At 49.2% G+C, this 17046-nt stretch overlaps 2 protein-coding genes across 2 annotated transcripts in view; one reads left to right on the top strand and one right to left on the bottom strand.

Annotated features, from left to right (window-relative positions):
• Positions 1–8383: 8383 nt before the first annotated feature.
• LOC130115811 (uncharacterized) lies at positions 8384–9643 on the top strand. The gene has a single exon (XM_056283657.1). The coding sequence runs from the start codon at positions 8384–8386 to the stop codon at positions 9476–9478; it is 1095 nt and encodes a 364-aa protein (XP_056139632.1). The 3' UTR covers positions 9479–9643.
• A 106-nt stretch (positions 9644–9749) lies between these two features.
• The window catches only part of sgsm2 (small G protein signaling modulator 2), a 168500-nt gene continuing 161203 nt past the window's right edge, over positions 9750–17046 (bottom strand). The window contains exons 19-24 of the mRNA XM_056283318.1: positions 16833–16957; positions 16638–16720; positions 14586–14695; positions 13440–13536; positions 11111–11278; positions 9750–10789 (exon numbers count right to left, since the gene is read on the bottom strand). Coding sequence (XP_056139293.1) covers positions 10701–10789; positions 11111–11278; positions 13440–13536; positions 14586–14695; positions 16638–16720; positions 16833–16957 — 672 coding nt within the window. The 3' untranslated portion in view covers positions 9750–10700. The remainder of the gene's footprint in view (positions 10790–11110; positions 11279–13439; positions 13537–14585; positions 14696–16637; positions 16721–16832; positions 16958–17046) is intronic.

Below are 17046 nucleotides of genomic sequence, written 5' to 3'. Positions count from 1 at the left end.
ATTCTTTCCCTCACAATCATAATTTCAACCCCATGGTTCACTTTTTAGACGATTCATAAGTTCAAATTGAAGGTAGCTAACGTTAGCTTTGCTTCGCACCGAGTTGATAGTTGATTGTTTCCTTAGCAACGCAGCGGAAATCCGGCGTCCGTTCGCGGAAATCCGGCGTCCGTTCGCGAGATTTGGGACAGGGTACGGGATTTTGGCGAGGGCTATGTAGGGTTCATAATATCGCCGCCAGGACCACCGCCGAGGCCCTGCGGCATTCACAGGCGTCGGGCAGCGGCCATTTTAAATCCTCTAAAATAGCGTTAAAGTTGTTAAAGTGTTGACTTGGGTGTCCGTTTCTTAACAGACACACATGCATATGTAATGCAGTAATATCTCAGCCGGGTTTTATCTTCACAACCGTGATCTGGACAAACCGTCTGGTAGTCGTTAAGGTCCGGTCGTGGTTTGGGACCGCTGCAATACTTATTTTCAGTTCTTCCTCAACATGTCACGTTTTATAGGCCTTTTTACGTTTGTTAGATGAGCAACATGTGTTCTCCGTTTGGTTTTTCAGCTCATATTTTCACTTTTTCAATTTTGCTATTGCAGTGGGACCGTGTCTCTCCGAAGTTTAAATAGTTTACAATAGCGTAGCGTGCGTGGACAAGTAGACACGTCGGTCCTTGACTAACGGGTCGGACCCTTTACACCAGTGTTTCTCAACCGGGGGTCCGCGGACCCCTAGTGGTCCGTGGTGTAATTGCAAGGGGTCCGTGAAAATAAAATATCTTTAAAAAAAAGATCCTATTGTAGAGCCGAAGGAACGGAGAAGACCGTAGGTTCACACTTTAGCCGTGTAGGCAACTTTATTTAATCCACGGTAAATCAGAGAGACAACCAAAACCAGCTCGACTGAGCGGAGGTGGCAAGAATAACCAGAAAACTGGCTGGACAACCATAACTTAACCCTGCGTTAACCTGCCAGGGCAACCATGACTTAACCCTTAGTTCCTGGGTTGAATTCTGTCCCCAATACGTGTCCACCACACTATGACATTTATAGAAATAGGATTATTTTACTCAAATGTGACTGAGACCTTTATCTACCTAAACTATAAAGGGTAACAGGACTTTTTTTCTAATTACATCTGTTTCACAAGTGTCATTTATTGTATTTTAATAAGAGATCTCGCTCCCGTTTGCATTGTTAAAGGTTACTGCTATGCCGATCTGCATGGGATTCGGATGGCGACAACAAAGTACAGCACAAGTTTGAATCACAAAACAAAGAGAGATGAGAACAGCAGCTCACAGCATCGCAAACATATTGCGAAGCCTTCTTCCCACTTGCGACGACTTACCAACAGGAAATAAATGCTTGTTTCAGAGCAAATAATTTAGTGAAATATGGGCATGTTTAGTAAAACTATAGGTTTAATAGCTTTCAGTATGGGCATTCTAGCTAGCACATTTGTTTAACTACACACAGTGAAACAATGGATTTGATCATAAGCTTCGAGTTTGCACTATGTCAGACTTTGCTGCACTCTTAATTGCTACAATGTAAACTCGAGGCACATGCTGCACTCTTAACTGCTACAATGTAAACAGGAGGCACATGCTGTGCTCTTAACTGCTACAATGTAAACTCGAGGCACATGCTGCACTCTTAACTGCTACAATGTAAACTCGAGGCACATGCTGCGCTCTTAACTGCTACAATGTAAACAGGAGGCACACGCTGTGCTCTTAACTGCTACAATGTAAACAGGAGGCACATGCTGCACTCTTAACTGCTACAATGTAAACTCGAGGCACATGCTGCGCTCTTAACTGCTACAATGTAAACAGGAGGCACATGCTGCACTCTTAACTGCTACAATGTAAACAGGAGGCACATGCTGCACTCTTAACTGCTACAATGTAAACAGGAGGCACACGCTGTGCTCTTAACTGCTACAATGTAAACAGGAGGCACATGCTGCACTCTTAACTGCTACAATGTAAACTCGAGGCACATGCTGCACTCTTAACTGCTACAATGTAAACTCGAGGCACACCGGCATTGTGATATATTTAGAAACCACTCCCACATATTTAGTATGTTTATATTTGTAATTCCTATAGTTCTGCTTCAAACGAGTCCCTAGCAACAGAAAAGGCCTCCGCTTCGACTCCAGGTTTCGTTCCCCGTCTATGTCGCAGATGGTGAAAGTACGATGATGTTATGGCGACACTACACAAAGTTAAGTCACTCATATAAGGTGAATTATATAATGCGACACAGGGCTGGAACAAACGTCCCTTGTAGGGTATGATTGGGGATCCCCACTATACGCGAACACAATACCCCTGACCTTTGGGGGCCCTCGTGGTCCGGGGTCCCGGGGCACTCGCCCGGCATGCCCCGTCCGTAATTCAGCCTTGGAATGAGCGCACCCCCTCCGCCTAAATCAGGCCGCTGCAGGCCCAAGGCTCCAGGCGCCCGCGCCACAGTCTCCTCACCCCGACTCAGGGCCTCCTCACAGGGGGTACCCCCTCTGCCCAGACCAGGTTGCTCAGTCACGCATAAGCGTTGGTTGATATCCGCTGTTACCGTACGGAGATCCTCGTTTCATGGCAGAAATGTCCGACCTTAGACTTGCCATGTTTCTGAGCAGGCAAGAAAGACCAGGCCCCGGGGGTGAGGCACAAAGCGAGGGGTGTTTTACCCAGTCTCGTTACGTCATTTCAAACCCCTCCTAACGTTACCTGCGTCTTTCTGGGGCCCGATGTGTGATGCAAAGCCTTGGGCAGCGCTTGGGCAGAGTCCAAAGGAACGAACTCCTCTGGAGTTTCCAGTCCACTCCGACCCCACGTGCTTCACAGCCAGTAAAATAATGTCAGGTCAAGTCAGTTTTATTTGTACAGCTCAATATCACCAATTACACATGTGCCTCGGGGGGCTTTACGGCAACACAACATCCTGTCCTTACCCCCTCCCATCGGGTAAGGAACACCTCCCTAAACCCTTTAACAGGGAGGAACAACAGGGAGAGAGCACCAGAGGAGGCGCTCTCTCCCAAGACGCACAACGTGCCACGATGTTGTGTTTACACAACTTACACAACACGACACTGAAAGAGGATAACACAATTATAACGTTTATGCGCAGGGTACCAAGCAGCGTCCAGACGCCACCGGAAGAGCCGCGGACCCGAGCCACGTGACCATTTCATGATGTTCAAATATGCACGACAACTCCCCTCTTGTGCCAGGCGTGCGTCAAGTCTCCGTGTTCCTTTGCAGTCCTGCAGGCTGATGAGGGGTCGTTGGGTTGTTGAGGCCTCTTTCACACACAGTCCGGGGTACGACACGGACTACAAACAGGATTCAACCGGAACTTCCGCCATTCGTGGTTGTCGCTGACGGGTGTGCAACTTTACTTCCTGTGTGCCACTGCCGAAGAGCGCGGGGGCGTTTGGGCGTGGCAAAGGCGGCGCAGCGTGGTAAAGGCGGCGCAGCGTGGTTGTGTGTGGTTGTGTGTGGTTGTGTGTGGTTGTGTGTGGTGGAGACGCAACACAGACGGGTGGTTTTTGCTTTACCTCGCACGCGGGGACCTGCTAAACGGATCATGGTGGTTTAAATTAAAAGTGCGGGACCGCTCAAGCCCCGTTCACTGCCACGCCGTGTGCTCAAACACCACACGAGTCAGCTGCCTTTCCCCTTGAGCAACAGGACAGCAGCCTGCGCCGCATGCTAGTCGCCTCCGACTCTAACCGAGCAAGTTGCTTGTTCGAACCCCAGGTCGGCTCAACCCGTAAGGCCCCCAGACAGCACCCGGATGTGGGCCACTTCAGGCAGTGATGCGGCACTGCTGGTCCTCTTCTGGCCCTGACAAGATGGAGGTGAGCCTGAAGTGGCCCACATCCGGGTACCAGCCAATGTGGCCCAAACATGCCAAACCACATGTGGCCTTTTCTGCCTTTTTCTCTGGGCAACATGTGGTCTGGATGTGACCCTGCAGCGCCCCGTGTGGTAAATGGTGGATATGGCCCAAATATCACAAAACAAATATGGCCACCTTTGGCAAATATGTGGCACATGCGGCATTGCTATGGCTTGGTTCTGGCCCAGATCTGGCAAACAGGAGCGGACCGCCCAAGGGCCATCATTCCACGTGGCATGTGGGCCGGATGGAGTGTCGGGTGTGGGACGGGTCCGGGCCACAGCAGTTTTGCTGTCTGGGCCCCTTTCATACCAAATCTGAGCAGTGTCCGATCCAGGTCCGATCCAGTGTCCTGACCAGGTCTTTACGTACTGGTGCCGGAGTGTGACGGTATAACAGGTAGATGTGGAGGCAGAACGCTCGGCGTGTCCGGATAAAACTCGGTTTAACCAGTTGTTTGTTTGTTTGTTTGTTTGTTTGTTTGTTTTGGCAGTGATGAAGATGCCGACACAAAACCCGTGGCAACTCCGCTGCAGTTGGAGAGACTCTTCCGGACTCGGCCCGCCCGCCTGCTCGTCTGTGGTTGCTGGAGCTGCGCTGTGCGGTGATCCGCTTGGCGCGTCATTCTCACCAACTCACGCCTCACTCACGCCGCGCCGCAGGACGGCCGCCATGACAAACACTGAACAATATGGACAGTTGCTGCAGCCACAGCACGGTTTGTTTGGGTTTTTGGGGGGGGGGTCCCCCTTTTTCTCCCCAATTGTATGCGGCCAATTAATTACCCCACTCTTCCGAGCCGTCCCGGTCTCTGCTCCACCCCCTCTGCTGATCTGTCCCGGTCTCTGCTCCACCCCCTCTGCTGATCTGTCCCGGTCTCTGCTCCACCCCCTCTGCTGATCTGTCCCAGTCTCTGCTCCACCCCCTCTGCTGATCTGTCCCGGTCTCTGCTCCACCCCCTCTGCTGATCTGTCCCGGTCTCTGCTCCACCCCCTCTGCTGAGCCGTCCCGGTCTCTGCTCCACCCCCTCTGCTGATCCAGGAGGGCTGCAGACTACCACATGCCTCCTCCCATACATGTGGAGTCACCAGCCGCTTCTTTTCACCTGACAGTGAGGAGTTTCACCAGGGGGGTGTAGCGCGTGGGAGGATCACGCTATTCCCCCCCAGTTCCCCCTCCCCCCTGAACAGGCGCCCCAACCGACCAGAGGAGGCGCTAGTGCAGCGACCAGGACACATACCCACACCCGGCTTCTCACCCACAGACACGGCCAGTTGTGTCTGTGGGGATGCTGACCAAGCCGGAGGTACACGGGGATTCGAACCAGTGAACCAGTGTTGGTAGGCAAGAGAATAGGCTGCTACGCTACCAGGACGCCCCCTAGAGCATGTTTAGACATGGAGCTGTATTATGGCGACATGGTCAAGTCAAGTCAGTTTTATCTGTGTAGCCCAATACCACAAATTACAGACGTGCCTGAGTGGTGTTGCTCTTGTGGTGTGTGTTCTTTGTGTTGAGGGCGGGACGTGGGAGCTGTCCAATCAAATGATGATAAACGTCTGGAAACCGGAAACGTTTTAATACGACGCACAACTGGTCAGATTTTGCTCATGACTGAGCCTCTTCATACAGAGGTGAAAGTACTACCTCTGCAGGTAACGCAGCAGCACTGGGGCCCCGCAGCAGTGTAGGGCCCGCATGCTCGGACCCCGCCCTCTCTCGGACCCCGCAGCAGTGTAGGGCCCGCATGCTCGGACCCCGCCCTCTCTCGGACCCCGCAGCAGTGTAGGGCCCGCATGCTCGGACCCCGCCCTCTCTCGGACCCCGCAGCAGTGTAGGGCCCGCATGCTCGGACCCCGCAGCAGTGTAGGGCCCGCATGCTCGGACCCCGCCCTCTCTCGGACCCCGCAGCAGTGTAGGGCCCGCATGCTCGGACCCCGCCCTCTCTCGGACCCCGCAGCAGTGTAGGGCCCGCATGCTCGGACCCCGCCCTCTCTCGGACCCCACAGCAGTGTAGGACCCGCATGCTCGGACCCCGCCCTCTCTCGGACCCCACAGCAGTGTAGGACCCGCATGCTCGGACCCCGCCCTCTCTCAGACCCCGCAGCAGTGTAGGGCCCGCATGCTCGGACCCCGCAGCAGTGTAGGGCCCGCATGCTCGGACCCCGCCCTCTCTCGGACCCCGCCCTCTCGCCACCCTCCAGCTCCGAGTCTGCCGTATGCGCCATGCTCAAAAGTGTGCAAAGTGTGTCCACGCGTAGTTATGGGCATGCGTACTACTGCGTAGCGCACAGCAGACGGGCGTCGGTGTTTAGAAGGCCGATGCACAGACATGAAGAATGTTGTGTATGGGCGGGTGCACGCCGCCGGTTGTGTGTTCCTCTGTTGTGGTGCTCTGTCTTCTTGTGCGTCTCGGGAGAGAGATCCTCCTCTGCTGCCCTCCCTGAGCCTTCTTCCTGGTTTTCTCCCTGTTAAAGGGTTCAGGGACTTGCTCCTTGTCTGGTGTGAGGGTCTCGGGGCAGGATGTTGTGATGCTGTAAAGCCCCCTGGGGCACATTTGTAATTTGGGATATCGTTACGTAGGCTCGTCCGTCGCTGTCTTGGCCTTGCTATTACGAGTCCTCTTCTGTCGCACGGCGGTCTGGTTTCCTAACGGTCACTCGGTCTAGGCAGCGACCGTGCGGTGTATTTCCCTGTGGCTGGTCATCTTAAAGCCGCATGCAGTACTGACACCATGTCGTGTTACGTCTGATTGGCTGACAGCAGGCCGGGGCCCGCTTTGACCACCTCGCACGGGGGCCCGGCCCTGACCCGCCACCCTGCGGTGTTCATAGCAGAAATGAGTTGTAAGAGAAATTGAGCTGCACAATAATAAACCACCTTGTTTAGTAGTGTAGTACATTCAAGGCAAATGATACATGGTAACAATACATACTCATCGATGCAAACCTTTGTTCTCTAAATAAATATAGATTTGGAACCTTAGTAAGTCAGTGCACAACATTGAGAAAGAACACTTAACAGTCAAAAGTGTAACAAGGAGTCCGCACACATCCTGTTGCACAGTCTACAACGCCACCTAGGGACCATTCACAAGACTGCTCCTGAAACCAAGGTAAAAAATAGATTTCAAAATAAGTTATGTTCTTACAGTCGTCATAGAAATAATGGGCTTTTGGTTCATATTTACGGCAATATAGACTTTGACAGGCTCTCAAACAACATGAATTGCACAGTAGGTATAGAATTCCAAGATCACCATTTCAAAAATATCTTACATACATAGTAAACAGTCTTCAAGATGCAGTATGAAATTGCACATTGTCATCATGCCACAGAGGGGGCTATTTCAAGGCTTTGGTACACAATGTCCTGACTGGAAGAAAAAGCTCTCCTACAGGTCTATTTCCCACCTACCTTCCACCTTCATAATAGCCAAAGAGGGGTGGAGGGGATGAGCAGTGATGAGGCACCACATACGTCCAACACCACCTCCTTCTCCTGGAATCTGCTTATTAAACCTGTCACATGTCGGAGAGCTGGATGACTACAGTACACTTCAGGATTGGGGAAGACACTTGGCACTTGAATCACTGGTGCAGGTCCATGCTGGATGACCAATCATATGCAGCCATATTGTAATTTCAAAAGACAAGGCGTATGATAGGTTCATGCTAACAAGGGTTATCGGAGACTGCGTCAAAACCCAGTTTCACAAAAGACATGAATGCAGTTTGTGCTGTTACTGTGAATCTGAAACAGAGATGTCGAGAGTCTGTTACCGATTGATTAATAACATCCAGTCCCTTCAAGATATCTTGGATAGTTTGGCAATAAAAAGAGGCAGCTTGTACTTGACAATTTTAAAACTGGGCCTACAGGTCCATTATTCCCTCCCAGTCCTCATGGCCTCTGGATGGCCAAAGCACACCGGTCCACAAGCAAGCCAAATACTTTTTTTGTCAGAAAAAAAGTATGCATGGATCATGAGGGAAATTAGTTTCAATCCCACAGTCAATTGCAACCACTTTTCCTGACAGAGTACTGCGAAATGCTTAAAGCAGCTGGGTAGACTTGTATGGTGGTGCTGTCTGTTAAGATCAGTGTGCATATTTAGCCACAGTTGTAAAATGTGGTTAAAATTAAGACGTACAACAACGTAGGCTATGTGTAATGTGCCTCAGATCTGTCTAGCATCTTTGCCTGCTCTAAAATGAATCACATCACATCAACCTGTCAGGTGTAAGGTCAGCCACCATCCTCATATAACTACAAACAAAGCCCTCTCTTTAACCACCGTTCACGCGTCAGCCCGGACATCCAGCTGTTGACTTACTGGAAAGTACAACTGACAAACTGGACACAGGGTTTTCTGCTAAACGTGCGTCAGTGTGCCCTGGTGGTGAGTGGATTAGTATGTATACCAGATAAAGAGTCTCTCTGCTGGGTTTGTATGGGGTTGATATGGTTCATCCTGCTGCAACCTGCAACAAGCTTTCCATGTTAAATGTTTGTCTTCTGTATTTAAGCAAGGAGAAAGCAAGGAGAAAGCCAGGAGAAAGCAAGGAGAAAGCAAGGAGAAAGCCAGGAGAACACAAGGAGAAAGCAAGGAGAACACAAGGAGAACACAAGGAGAACACAAGGAGAAAGCAAGGAGAAAGCAAGGAGAAAGCAAAGAGAAAGCCAGGAGAAAGCAAGGAGAAAGCCAGGAGAAAGCATGGAGAAAGCCAGGAGAAAGCATGGAGAAAGCCAGGAGAACACAAGGAGAACACAAGGAGAAAGCCAGGAGAAAGCAAAGAGAAAGCCAGGAGAAAGCAAGGAGAAAGCCAGGAGAAAGCAAGGAGAAAGCCAGGAGAACACAAGGAGAACACAAGGAGAAAGCAAGGAGAAAGCAAGGAGAAAGCCAAGAGAAAGCAAGGAGAAAGCCAGGAGAACACAAGGAGAAAGCCAGGAGAAAGCAAAGAGAAAGCCAGGAGAAAGCAAGGAGAAAGCCAGGAGAAAGCATGGAGAAAGCTGGAAGAAAGCTGGGAGAAAGCCAGGAGAACACAAGGAGAAAGCCAGGAGAAAGCAAAGAGAAAGCATGGAGAAGGCTGGGAGAAAACAAGGAGAAAGCCAGGAGAACACAAGGAGAAAGCACAGAGAAAGCAAGGAGAGAACATGGAGAAAGAAAGGAGAAAGCCAGGAGAAAGCAAGGAGAAAGCACGGAGAAAGCAAGGAGAAAGCAAGGAGAGAGCACAGAGAAAGCAAGGAGAAAGCAAGAAGAAAGCAAGGGGCAAGTCAGGAGAAAGCAAGAAGAAAGAAAGGAGCAAGTCAGGAGAAAGCCAGGAGAAAGCACAGAGAAAGCAAGGAGAGAACATGAAGAAAGAAAGGAGAAAGCCAGGAGAAAGCAAGGAGAAAGCCAGGAGAAAGCAAGGAGAAAGCAAGGAGAGAGCACAGAGAAAGCAAGGAGAAAGCAAGAAGAAAGCAAGGAGCAAGTCAGGAGAAAGCAAGAAGAAAGAAAGGAGCAAGTCAGGAGAAAGCCAGGAGAAAGCAAGGAGAAAGAGCATTTGTGCTTTATGATTTTGTGCTATCTTGCCCTTCGGTGTCGGTCTGTTGCTGGCGACTCTATGCTGTTCATACCAAAGATAACTGATTGAGTGATAAGAGTAAGACATAGTTACTCCTTTTTTATGTATATTTTTCTCTTGTTCACATAGTGTCTCTGTAATTCAGCTGCACATGTAGTGTAGGACTATTTAAAAAGGTTTACAAATGCTAGATGTGCTGATTTATTTATTCAATAAAAACGCTTACATTGAAATGGACTATGCAAAGGTGGTTGGCACTGGAATCAAACGTGCTCGACAGTTCCTCACTGAAAAGCTCACAACGTTAACTGGACCATAAACCTTCATCAATCAGGCTGCAAAAGTTGGTTGCAATTAAAACTGTATTTCAATAGTTTGGTCTCTTGTGGCACCTCCACCTGTTGTGTCACTGTGGACACTGGCCAGAGCATCACAGGCACCATGAAGGACACCCTCACCAAAAGTGCAACAAAGTACATAGGGCTATTACTGATAAAAGGCAACATTTGTGTGATAACGAGTCATTAAAACAACAACCTGTGGAGGGCGCTAAGGAGGAAAACACATGCATGTTGTCCAAAAATGTGAAGGTAGGTATGAAAAGGTAGTTGGCACAGTCCATTTGGTCACAAATGAAAAGCTTCTTCGTGGCTAAGTCTTCTTCTCCTTTGAAGGTGTGTAAGTAGCACACTCTAGTGGTCTCCCACGACACAGCAAGGAGGCAAAGACGCCTTTTTCCAACACAGAAATTAAAGCAAGACTCCTAAAATAATACTACTCATGGAGACAGTGTTTGGATGGAGTGTGTGTGTGTGTGTGTGTGTGTGTGTGTGTGTGTGTGTGTGTATTGTGCACATTTAAGTAGGGTGGGTTCATGCACACTCAAGCTCTGTGGAGCGTAGGGAGACTGAAGAATGCAGTCACAGTGTGATTAAACTCTCAAGCATGCAGACGACTCCACATGTCTTAACTGACACCACTGGCATTTAGTGATAAGGTTAATGTAAACAATCAAGGCTTGGCCTTAGATTCACACCGAGCTCCTGACCCGGGTGCCCCCCGCCCCGCCCTGGCAAGACAGAGGGCTTGATCCCCACCTTTCCCACTCTCCGGTACTGATGATGAAGAGCAGAGAGGTATTAGGGATGCGAAGAGGGCACGTGCAGGCAGGGTTGAAGAGGAGAATGCCTCCCATTCGTCTGCTCCTTCTACGGTCACTTGTTATCCATCAGAGACTGGACCTTGTGCACCAGCTCTCGTGCTATCTGCAGGATGTGCTGCACGTCATGACGTTCGGCCATCTCTGTCAGTCACACACACAACTGGAGTTAGAGAGCAGGCTTAACACAACTGGGTTTGGGTACAAGTCAGGGAATTTGTGTAAATTCTCTTCATTTCTTTGCAAACCAGGACATCACAGTACAGGTGCTAAACGTGTAGAACTGCAGAAAAAAGCTGAGTTTTGGCAGTTTGACAAATTAGTGTAACTCTCAATGCATGCATTAACTATCTTGTCCAGTACATTTATACGGTCAGTGACGTCATACTGTTTACTGGTAATATTTTGAGTAATACACAGTAAGTCACATTGGTGTGAGGTGTACGACCTCCTCTCACAGCTCACCGTTAAAGAACTTGATGATGTCAGTGAAATCCATGTTATTGTCTCTGATGATCTCCCGGTAAACGGTGACCAGGGCTAAAGCCAGGAACAGGACAAAGTGCTTGGAGGAAATCCTTGGAGCCACCCAAATCACCTCCCACACTGCAAATACATCCTCGTACAGCAGCTCTGGGCACACACACAAACACACACATGGACACCCAGGCAGCATGGTTACACGCGCTATGTCCCCCCCCCCTGAATAGGTGCCCCGACCGACCAGAGGAGGCGCTACTGCAGCGACCAGGACACACACCCACATCTGGCTCCCCACCCGCATACACGGCCAATTGTGTCTGTAGAGACGCCCGACCAAGCCGGAGGTAACACAGGGATTTGAACTGGCGAGCCCCGTGTTGGCAGGCAACGCAATAGACTGACGCACAACCCGGACGCCCACAAAAAGCATTTCTACTTATACCAAACACAGTGCACTTACGAGTAATAGGAAAAGATGAGGACTCACTAGTACCTAACATTTTATTTCAGAAAGTAAAATGTGTTCTAGACCCTTCCGGGTGAAACACAGTAAGACCATGTGTTCCACCAGTGTGTGCATGCCGAGTCTGGCCTCCCTTAGCCACTATTCCATGTTCACTAGACCTTCAAGACGAGTAGGACGTCAGCATCACGGCAGCACAGCGACCGGGCTGAGTCGCCTGCAGCGAGGGGGCGTTTCTGCTGAGCTAGAAGGTCTCGACTGCACGGTTTAATCTGTGCCAGACACGAGAATGTTTCCACTGTACTTGTTCTCGCCCTGTACTAATACTACACTAACATAGTACTGTGCAAGTACAGCGTTAGTTGAAGTAGAAACAACTGCTGAATGTTATTTTGTGGATTACTGCGTCAGTCATTATTTGGCAGAACATCAGTTGCTCACAAAACTTTGCAACCTGCCATGAAAAGCAAGTCGACACGTGACACCCGTGCTGTACTTGACGGTCCTTCTTTTTTTAGGGGGGGGGCATTTCCTGCCTTTATTTGATAGAGATAGTAGAAAGAGATAGGGGATGACATGCAGCACGGGGCCAGGGCTGAATTCGAACCCAGGCTGCTGCAGGAAGGACTTAGCCTTATGTGGTATGTGCTCTAGCAGGAGAGCCACCAGGGCGCCCCGACGTTCAACTCTTAAATGTTACCCCAAGACTCAGAAACCACAGGCACAACTTCTGGCCTTGGCGGTATGGTCACCTGTGGCCCAGTGCACTGATCTCTGTCCTGCTGCTGTTTAGTGGCGTTGCTCAACACGCCCCCTGGAGCCTGGCAGTCCTCGCAGTGTGCATGAGAACGAGGGTTCAAGTGACTCATACAGTCAAGCTGAACACAAGTAAAGGAGCTGCTGGACGCAGAGCAGCTGAGAGAGAAGAAGTGTTGCTGAGAGAGAAGCAGGGTTGCTGAGAGAGAAGAAGGGTTGCTGAGAGAGAAGAAGGGTTGCTGAGAGAGAAGAAGGGTTGCTGAGAGAGAAGAAGGGTTGCTGAGAGAGAAGAAGGGTTGCTGAGAGAGAAGAAGGGTTGCTGAGAGAGAAGGGTTGCTGAGAGAGAAGGGTTGCTGAGAGAGAAGAAGGGTTGCTGAGAGAGAAGAAGGGTTGTTGAGAGAGAAGAAGGGTTGCTGAGAGAGAAGCAGGGTTGCTGAGAGAGAAGAAGGGTTGTTGAGAGAGAAGAAGGGTTGCTGAGAGAGAAGCAGGGTTGCTGAGAGAGAAGAAGGGTTGTTGAGAGAGAAGAAGGGTTGCTGAGAGAGAAGCAGGGTTGCTGAGAGAGAAGAAGGGTTGCTGAGAGAGAAGAAGGGTTACTGAGAGAGAAGCAGGGTTGCTGAGAGAGAAGAAGGGTTGCTGAGAGAGAAGAAGGGTTGCTGAGAGAGAAGAAGGGTTGCTGAGAGAGAAGCAGGGTTGCTGAGAGAGAAGCAGGGTTGCTGAGAGAGAAGCAGGGTTGCTGAGAGAGAAGCAGGGTTGCTGAGAGAGAAGAAGGGTTGCTGAGAGAGAAGAAGGGTTGCTGAGAGAGAAGAAGGGTTGCTGAGAGAGAAGGGTTGCTGAGAGAGAAGCAGGGTTGCTGAGAGAGAAGCAGGGTTGCTGAGAGAGAAGAAGGGTTGCTGAGAGAGAAGCAGGGTTGCTGAGAGAGAAGCAGGGTTGCTGAGAGAGAAGCAGGGTTGCTGAGAGAGAAGCAGGGTTGCTGAGAGAGAAGGGTTGCTGAGAGAGAAGCAGGGTTGCTGAGAGAGAAGAAGGGTTGCTGAGAGAGAAGCAGGGTTGCTGAGAGAGAAGCAGGGTTGCTGAGAGAGAAGAAGGGTTGCTGACCTCTCTTGAAGTCCAGCAGGAACCAGCGGTAGCAGAAGTAGAAGTGAGTGTAGTCGCCGTTCTGGTGCATCAGCTCAAAGAGCTCAGAGTCCAGGACCTGTGTGACCCAAAGTTAAAAAGAGGTCAGCTGGTGGCAGCAGGGCCTTTTCCTGTCGGGCTCCATTCTTGTGGAATAACCTGCCTGCTGCCATCAGACCATCGGAGTCTGTTGAGTCTTTAAATCCAAACTTAAAACTCATCTTTTTGCCTTAGCTTACAACTAGTTGCCTTTAAGTTGAATGCTTCACAACCTGTACTGGATGGCGGGTAGGTTTTCTGTCTCAATGAATTTACCAACCACTGTTCTGCCCACGAGATTATCGAGTATAGATTATGACGAATTGATGACTTAATTGATTATGGCTAATGACTATTGCAAACTGTTCTCTTCTCTAACAAGTCTTTTCTCTCTCTCTCTCTGAATGATGTCTTCTCCTTTCTCTTTCTCTGTGTGTGAATGGTGTCATGTGAGTCTCTCTTGTGTGCATGTGCAGTCGGTTCTCCTCCCAGGTCTCCATGGTGATGGTGGTCGCCATTTGGATGCTGCCTGCCCTTCCACTCCTCACCTAAGTTTTCTTTTATTACATGATGATGCTGGTCGCGTGGCTTGGGTCCTGGACTGCTCCGTTGGCATGTGGACACTGCTTGGCATCCTGAGCATCATGTTCTTCATACATGTCATGTCCATTATGATTCTGTTATCCTCTTTCAGTGTTGTGTTATGTAAACTGCATGAACACAACATCCAATACACGCTGTCCGTCTTGGGAGAGAGAGAGATCCTCCTCTGGTGCTCTCCCTGAGGTTTCTCCTATTTTTCTCCCTGTTAAAGGGGTTTTTATTTTAGGGAGTTGTTCCTCATCCGATGAGAGGGTCTAAGGACAGGATGTTGTGTTGCTGTTAAGCCCACTGAGGCAAATTTGTAATTTGTCATATTGGGCTATACAAATAAAACTGATTTGATTTGATTTTGAATGGACCTGACATTAGTGTGAGGCAAAGGGAAAGGTCGGACTTTATACACACACACACACACACACACACACACACACACACACACACACACACACACACACACACACACACACACACAGGGTTGTCCATCACCTGAATGAGGGACCTCATGTTGGCAAAGTGTGTATCCATGGCTCCGCCATTAGGGAAGTTCTGACTCATCCTCTTCATTAGATGAGTGAAACAGCTGTATGCAAGGCACTCTGGGACACACACACACACACACACACACACACACACACACACACACACACACACACACACACACACACACACACACCACACAGAATGAACAGCTATATTGTCTTTAGCAGCACTATAACACAGCCAGAATTGTTGACTGGTGTCCACTTGTCTCACATCAGAACCATCCTACACACAACACATCAGTACCATGCTACACACAACACATCAGTACCATGCTACACACAACACATCAGTACCATGCTACACACAACACATCAGTACCATGCTACACACAACACATCAGTAGCATGCTACACACATCACATCAGTACCATGCTACACACAACACATCAGTACCATGCTACACACAACACATCAGTACCATGCTACACACAACACATCAGTACCATGCTACACACAACACATCAGTACCATGCTACACACAACACATCAGTAGCATGCTACACACATCACATCAGTACCATGCTACACACATCACATCAGTACCATGCTACACACAACACATCAGTACCATGCTACACACAACACATCAGTACCATGCTACACACATCACATCAGTACCATGCTACACACAACACATCAGTACCATGCTACACACAACACATCAGTAGCATGCTACACACATCACATCAGTACCATGCTTCACACAACACATCAGTACCATGCTACACACAACACATCAGTACCATGCTACACACAACACATCAGTACCATGCTACACACAACACATCAGCACCATGCTACACACAACACATCAGTACCATGCTACACACAACACATCAGCACCATGCTACACACAACACATCAGTACCGTCCTACACACATTAGTACCATGCTACACACAACACATCAGTACCATGCTACACACAACACAACACATCAGAACCATACTACACACAACACATCAGAACCATGCTACACACAACACATCAGTACCGTCCTACACACATCAGTACCATGCTACACACAACACATCAGTACCATGCTACACACAACACAACACATCAGAACCATACTACACACAACACATCAGAACCATGCTACACACAACACATCAGAACCATGCTACACACAACACATCAGTACCATGCTACACACATCACATCAGTACCATGGTACACACAACACATCAGTACCATGCTACACACAACACATCAGAAACATGCTACACACATCACATCAGCACCATGCTACACACAACACATCAGTACCGTCCTACACACAACACATCAGTACCATGCTACACACAACACATCAGTACCGTCCTACACACAACACATCAGTACCATGCTACACACAACACAACACATCAGAACCATACTACACACAACACATCAGTACCATGCTACACACAACACATCAGTACCATCCTACACACATCACATCAGTACCATGCTACACACAACACATCAGTACCATGCTACACACAACACATCAGTACCATGGTACACACAACACATCAGAAACATGCTACACACAACACATCAGTACCATGCTACACACAACACATCAGTACCATGCTACACACAACACATCAGTACCATGCTACACACAACACATCAGTACCATGCTACACACAACACATCAGAACCATGCTGCACACAACACATCAGCACCATGCTACACACAACACATCATTCGTCTTAATTAAAAACCACTTCCTGTCCTGTTGTCATGCTAATTTCCAGTGTCATCACTTGTGAGATGCTGCTGAATGAATGAATACTGAACCGTTGTAAAACTAGAGGCCCCAGGAAAGGTTCACTGGATTCCTCATCTTACAGAAGATTATGTTAGTGTGCGTGCTCCACGCTGCTCGCAGGCGTCAATAACAGCGTTGTGTGTCTGAGGCCAGTGGTTGACAGCTCTTAGAAAGTGGTGTCTGTGTGCCATGGTTACAAGTATCAAGAAAAAGAGAAGGAAAATTGTGGTTCTTACCATCATCCAAGATGACCATGAGAGGCGCCAGCAGGTCACACATGCCCTGGACATAGCCTATCTCCAAGTGCTCCCATACGTAGCTGCAAGCAGGGCGACACGTCACATGACACAGACCCTAAGAGCAGCTGAGCAGATGTGCAAACACCATGGATGAACTTCATATATCCACACGCCCGCGCCCCTCGTCTTTACCTGCACATGATATTGCGCAGTCTCTCCAAGTTGGCTGTGGTGAAGTAGTAGTAGTTACGGTCGCAGCGTTGGACGTCCTTGTCGATCCGGTGTAGGTTAAGAGCAACCGTGTCCAACAGCTCAATCTGGCCAGAGAAATGGCAGTTTAACACAACGAAGGGATCACTGGGAGATCATGGTTTTCATGCACATGTACATAATACGTATGTATGCT

The sequence above is a fragment of the Lampris incognitus genome, chromosome 7 (genome assembly GCF_029633865.1).
Source record: "Lampris incognitus isolate fLamInc1 chromosome 7, fLamInc1.hap2, whole genome shotgun sequence".
Lineage (NCBI taxonomy): Eukaryota > Metazoa > Chordata > Actinopteri > Lampriformes > Lampridae > Lampris > Lampris incognitus.
The sequence above is the reverse complement of the archived record's forward strand: the minus strand, read 5'-3'. Positions and strand labels throughout refer to the sequence as shown.